This window comes from Brachionichthys hirsutus, chromosome 5 (genome assembly GCF_040956055.1).
Source record: "Brachionichthys hirsutus isolate HB-005 chromosome 5, CSIRO-AGI_Bhir_v1, whole genome shotgun sequence".
Classification (NCBI taxonomy): Eukaryota; Metazoa; Chordata; class Actinopteri; order Lophiiformes; family Brachionichthyidae; genus Brachionichthys; species Brachionichthys hirsutus.
Genome location: NC_090901.1, coordinates 15,334,070 through 15,340,716, shown reverse-complemented (window position 1 = coordinate 15,340,716; position 6,647 = coordinate 15,334,070). Strand labels below are relative to the sequence as shown.

General features: G+C 43.5%; 1 protein-coding gene across 1 annotated transcript; it reads right to left on the bottom strand.

Annotated features, from left to right (window-relative positions):
* Positions 1-1,618: 1,618 nt before the first annotated feature.
* LOC137893584 (homeobox protein DBX1-B-like) lies at positions 1,619-4,752 on the bottom strand. The gene is made up of 4 exons (XM_068738996.1): positions 4,398-4,752; positions 4,058-4,141; positions 1,996-2,198; positions 1,619-1,903 (listed from the first exon to the last, which is right to left on the bottom strand). Exons 1-4 carry the CDS (start codon positions 4,750-4,752, stop codon positions 1,619-1,621), a joined length of 927 nt encoding a protein of 308 aa, XP_068595097.1.
* Positions 4,753-6,647: the final 1,895 nt, after the last annotated feature.

Genomic DNA, 6,647 nt, shown 5'->3' with positions numbered 1-6,647 from the left:
ATAACACGTAATAATATAAATGATAACACTATTAATTAAATAAATAAAAACACTATTGATAAAATAAATAATAACACTTAATAATATAAATAATAACACTATTAATAATATAAATAATAACACTATTAATAAAATAAATAATAACACTATTAATAATATAGATAATAACACTATTAATAAAATAAATAATAAAACCATTAATAAAATAAATAACACTATTAATAATATAAATAATAACACTATTAATAATATAAATAATAAAACAATTAATAAAATAAATAATAACACTATTAATAAAATAAATAACACTATTAATGATATAAATAATAACACTATTAATAAAGTAAATTACACTATTAATGATATAAATAATAACACTATTAATAATATAAATAACACTATTAATAAAATAAATAATAACACTTAATAATATAAATAATAGCACTATTAATAAAATAAATAATAACACTTAATAATATAAATAATAACACTATTAATCATATAAATAATAACACTATTAATAAAATAAATAATAACACTATTAATAATATAGATAATAACACTATTAATAAAATAAATAATAAAACCATTAATAAAATAAATAACACTATTAATAATATAAATAATAACACTATTAATAATATAAATAATAAAACAATTAATAAAATAAATAATAACACTATTAATAAAATAAATAACACTATTAATGATATAAATAATAACACTATTAATAAAGTAAATTACACTATTAATGATATAAATAATAACACTATTAATAATATAAATAACACTATTAATAAAATAAATAATAACACTTAATAATATAAATAATAGCACTATTAATAAAATAAATAATAACACTTAATAATATAAATAATAACACTATTAATCATATAAATAATAACACTATTAATAAAATAAATAACTAAATAACCCTTTCCGGGTTCGTCACAGAAACAAAGTACATTGAACATGAACTTTCTGGTCGTGTGTGATCATCATTAAAATTGTCCCAAATGAAAGGAAGAATGCTTTTCTTCAGAATATTAATATATTCTCCACTATCAATATTGTTTATAGGAAACTAAATATTGAATTAATGACCCCTCTTAAATGCACCCAATACCATTATTGATCCTCCACCGGCTGATGAGGATTATTAAACTGTGCTGGATGGAACCCTGCAGGTCTGGACGCTCGACCTACGCCAAGAAAATGCACTGAAAATAGTGTTTATCAGTGAAATACACAAACAGGAAGCACAAAATAATAGATTTAAAGCGTACGTTAAAGGGAAAGTATACATTTTAATTAAGTATTTAAGTATTTTATTAAGTATATATAAGTACTGTCTCAAGTGAGCGAAGCCCTCTACTCGCACCTTAATGTTATATATCACGAACAGATGATCATCAGAAAAACTACTTATATTTGAGTTTGTGAAGGTTTTAGAGTATTTACAATAAAAGAAAATGAGATTGTTATTTATTTATTTATTTGACAAAATATAAAGGATACAAATATGTATGGAAATAATGAAACCTTTCTATCTACAAACATCTAAAGGAGGTCTCACATATAAATATATACACCGGACGCCTCGTCTCCTCGTTGCTCCTCACGGGCTCACAAAACGGTTGCCGTCGGACTCGGACTGTCTGCTCGACCCGGACGGAGAGGAAGGACTGTGACGATGATGATGGTGAAGATGCTCCTGCTGTGCCTGGCTGCCGGGGGCGGCCGCGCCCACCCTGTGGCAGAAGGTGCCGCTCACATCGGTGAGGTCTGGGTGGGGGTTGGTTTTGGTGGGGAGGGTCTGCTGGCGGCTTCCTCCTGTTGACAGCAGCTCCCTCTCCTTGGAGTTCCTCCATTTCATCCGGCGGTTCTGGAACCAGATCTTCACCTTCATGGGACACAGAGACAAACATGGGACGTTGACAGGACGTCCCAGGAAGACATCACCGTGCACTATGTAGCAGGCGTGTCGACGAGCACCTGCGAGTCTTTCAGGCCCAGTTTACCGGCCAGCTTCTTCCTGTCTGGTTTGCTGATGTATTTCTGCTTCTGGAACGTTTTCTCCAGGGCCTTCCTCTGGAGGTCCGAGAACACAGCCCGCCGCAGCATGCCCCTCCTGGGCTTCCCCCGGGGCATCAGGGGCCACGAAAACGTTCCCGGGACCGGAGCCACAGAGGAGGAAGCTGGGGAGCCAAAGCACACATTAGTTCACGTGTCTAGATATACATAAATATATATTCCGGTATATGTATATATAGGACGTGGCTGTTACATCCTCCTCCCAGCACGCATGTTTTACATTATAATAACTATTATTATTTTATTATTGTAAATCATCAATTTAAAATCCTTGCTGCTCATTATCATTACGAGTTAGACTAAAAACAATATTTTCATATTCTTTTAATATAATATTTAAAACAGTCCCCTCCTGAAATTATTTCGTGAAAATGACGATTTCACAAGCAATATTTTCACGAGAGGATTCGTATTCTTTTTTTTCATATTTAAATTTCCACCAATAGAAACATGGAGTCAGGCCAGATCGGCTCCTCCCCAAATTCATACCACAATTTAGTTTGTCACGTGAAAATATAACAATCCCACGTGTGAATTGTGTGAATTGTGTGAATTTGACCGAATCAAACATTTCCACACGAGAGGATTTATATTTTTACTTTTGAATTAATTAATCGTTATCAATGTTTCATTAACGCTCTTGAAAGGTTTCAAATTAGTGTAATAATTTGGTCCTGCTAAAAAAAAGAGAGAATTTAAGTGAGTTGGACTGACTGACGTATGAATATTTGTATTATGAGTATTTTCTTGGTATTTTCTGGTTCAGACCAGAGTCCTTTATGCTGACTCAGGAGACATTCTTGAGTCGTGCGAGGACAGAAAGTCTTCATGTCCCGTCTCCATGCAGGCGGCCCCCCTGTGTGCTGGTTTAAAAGCCCAATTTGTCCAGTGGTGGCAACAGAGCCATATGCTAATGAGACAGGCTCTCCAGCGCCCCCCCCATAATGAAGCGTGAAGGGGGCTTGTGGGGGCTGCAAACGCAGAGAGAAAGGGGATTGTGTTCTAATGAATTGAGTGGAAAAGGCCGTCGACAGGCCAGTATATTACAGGCCCATTAAAGACAGGTCAGGATAATGTAGAGCTTCCAGAGAGCGTTCACTCGAGCTCTAGAGGGGGGGGGGGGGGGGCGTGTGTGTGTCAGCGTGTGTGTGTGTGTGTGGGGGGGGGCGTGCCTCCTATTGGTCATGGTACTGGGAGCTTTGTGGGCAAGCAGAGGGGCTTGGTGGGAAAATGACGGCGCGTGAAGACGCACTGGTTCCGCGAGCTGGGAAGAACCCCGCCTCGCTTGGAGCGTGACAAACGGGGCTAATTAGGAAAGCAGTCAGCGCGCCGCCTAAATAGCCCTTCAAATTGGCGGAGCTGACTCCGTGCTTTCCGCGCATTCGCGTGCGTAAAGGCCGACAGCGTCTCCGGCGAGTTCCCGTGCGTAAAGGCCGGCAGCGTCTCCGGCGCATTCCCGTGCGTAAAGGCCGACAGCGTCTCCGGCGCATTCCCGTGCGTAAAGGCCGGCAGCGTCTCCGGCGCATTCCCGTGCGTAAAGGCCGACAGCGTCTCCGAGCCGCCGCCGACACCTCGGCCTCTGCAGCTCCATCCTGAATGTCCTCCCCGCAGAAGCGTGTCCAGAGAAATGTCCTCGATGCTCTCAGTCTACATCAGGCCCCCCACTACTGTGATTGGTCCAGGGCCGAGGACCGGAGTCCCTCAGGGACAATCCCCTCATCTGGTGAGCGACACCAGCCTCGACGCATCCGCGCGTCTTCGTCTCGGCTCACTGAAGTGAAATAAAACCGGCCTGAGGAGGATTCCTGCAGGAATATTTGAGCTTGTCCACGAATGACAGCAGCGCGTCCTGTTTACGAGGACAGCGGCGTGGAGAACAGGACGCGGTTTCCAAAAGGAGTATTACATTTTAAACACATTAGTGGTGCGTTCTGGTGCGTTCTGGTGCGTTCTGGTGCGCTACCTGTGAAATAGGACGCTCTGATGAACGGATGGAGGCTTCCGTCAAAGAAAGGCACCGCGACAGACTTCGTCTGGAGACTCTGGCCTGAGGAGCAGAAAATAAAGCATCAATTATTCATTTGTGATATTTACAGGAAAGCAAGAATCATTTCTCATAATTAATACTAATAATTATAAGAGAAACCCGTTAATAAAATGAGGATAAAATAGAAATATTAGTTTAATACACTGGTTTATTGGCAATTAAAGGCTCAGCCCTGAATCCGTGTTTACCTACTGATGTTACAACAACAACAACAACAACAACAAATAAACAAAGCCCGCGTTCTCCCCACACTCACCGCTCCGTGACGGCGGCGCCAGGATCGCGCTGACGCCGAACTTTAGGTGACGTGAGTCCGGGCAGGCTGTCTGCGGAGAGCCGGGGCTGCTGCAGCTCCGGAGCGCAGACCGGTCCGTGCTCGGTCCCGGAGCCCGGGGGGAGGACACCGGCCCTGGGCCGAACGGCACGAAGTCCCCGGGGCTCCTGGAGGAGAACGTCCGATGCATGAAGCTGATAGGCTGGTTTAACCGAAGGATGTCTTCCACCAGGAATCCTGTGGGGAGCGCGCGGCTCAGGGGCGAGGAGAGCCCCGCAGGGGGACGCGCCAAGCCCTGGTAGAGAGGAGGCGGCAGCGCGCCGCAGGGAAACATCATCGTCCCGCAACAACCAAGCCGAGGCTTCCAGCAGCCGCTTTTATAGAGGAGGAAGAACATCAGCGAGCTCTACTGGAGCTCAAAGAGAGCTCAGCACGAGGGGAGTGGTCAGCTCCTCTGATCCAGCTGTGATTGGACCGGAGCCAAAACCACGAGGCTCGAACCCAGAAGCTCCAGCCCAGACTGCGTTCATGGCTTGGACTGTTTGGGACACAGAGCGCCATCAGTTCAGCAGTCAGTCAGCAGCAGTCAGCAGTCAGTCAGCAGTCAGTCAGCAGTCAGTCAGCAGTCAGTCAGCAGTCAGTCAGTCAGCAGTCAGTCAGCAGTCAGTCTGTCAGCAGTCTGTCAGCAGTCAGTCAGCAGTCAGTCAGCAGTCAGTCAGTCAGCAGTCAGTCAGCAGTCAGTTAACCAGTTAGTCAGTCACCAGTCAGTCAGTCAGCAGTCAGTTAACCAGTCAGTCAGTCAGCAGTCAGTCAGTCAGCAGTCAGTCAGCAGTCAGTTAACCAGTCAGTCTGTCAGCAGTCAGTCGGCAGCAGTCAGCAGTCAGCCAGCAGTCAGTTAACCAGTTAGTCAGTCACCAGTCAGTCAGTCAGCAGTCAGTTAACCAGTCAGTCAGTCAGCAGTCAGTCAGCAGTCAGTTAACCAGTCAGTCGGCAGCAGTCAGCAGTCAGTCAGTCAGCAGTCAGTCAGCCAGCAGTCAGCAGTCAGTCAGCAGTCAGTCTGTCAGCAGTCTGTCAGCAGTCAGTCAGCAGTCAGTCAGCAGTCAGTCAGCAGTCAGTCTGTCAGCAGTCAGTCAGCAGTCAGTCAGTCAGCAGTCAGTCAGTCAGTCAGCAGTCAGTCAGTCAGCAGTCAGTCACCAGTCAGTCAGCAGTCAGTCAGCAGTCAGTCTGTCAGCAGTCTGTCAGCAGTCAGTCAGTCAGCAGTCAGTTAACCAGTCAGTCAGTCAGCAGTCAGTTACCAGTCAGTCAGTCAGCAGTCAGTTAACCAGTCAGTCAGCAGTCAGTCACCAGTTAGTCAGTCACCAGTTAGTCAGTCAGCAGTCAGTCAGCAGTCAGTCAGTCAGCAGTCAGTTAACCAGTCAGTCAGCAGTCAGTCACCAGTTAGTCAGTCACCAGTTAGTCAGTCAGCAGTCAGTCACCAGTTAGTCAGTCAGCAGTCAGTCAGCAGTCAGTCAATCAGCAGTCAGTCAGCAGTCAGTTAACCAGTCAGTCAGTCAGCAGTCAGTCAGCAGTCAGTCAGCGTCAGTACTGATTTTTGTGTCCCCGTTACAAACCTGAGGAGACAGATGGTCCACAATGATTTCATCTTAACAGCTTTGTTCTGGTGGCCTTTGATCCTGACGGTCGTCTGAATGCCCCCCACTGATCGAATGAACCACAACGCGGGTCGCCCAACGACCTCTGAATGCCCCACGCTCACTTCAAGGAGGTCGTCTTTCCAGCTGATGGAGACAGACTGTGCACATCAAAAGAAATCCAATCCTGGATTCTCTTTTCTGTTTGACTCAAACGAGAAGAAATGAAAAAAAATAATACATGGAAGTTAATAAACAGTCGCTGTGAAACAATAACCTGTTTATCTGTTAGGAAATATTCCTTCTCAAAAAATGTTTTCTTTAACAGTAAACCAGGAGAAAATACATTTTAATGCAAAACAATTTAACTTAATTATTATTTTTGTTAATGTGCCAAATAACGATCATGAAAAGAAGAGAATGAGTGAGCGCTTTGATAGGGCCGTTCCTTTCAAATAAACCTCATTAGAGCATGTTTCAAAAGAAGCCGTTCTGGCTCCTCTTGATAGAGCACTCGATCGGGCTCCTCTTGATAGAGCACTCGTTCTGGCTCCTCTTGATAGAGCACTCGTTCTAGCTCCTCTTCATAGAGCACTCGATC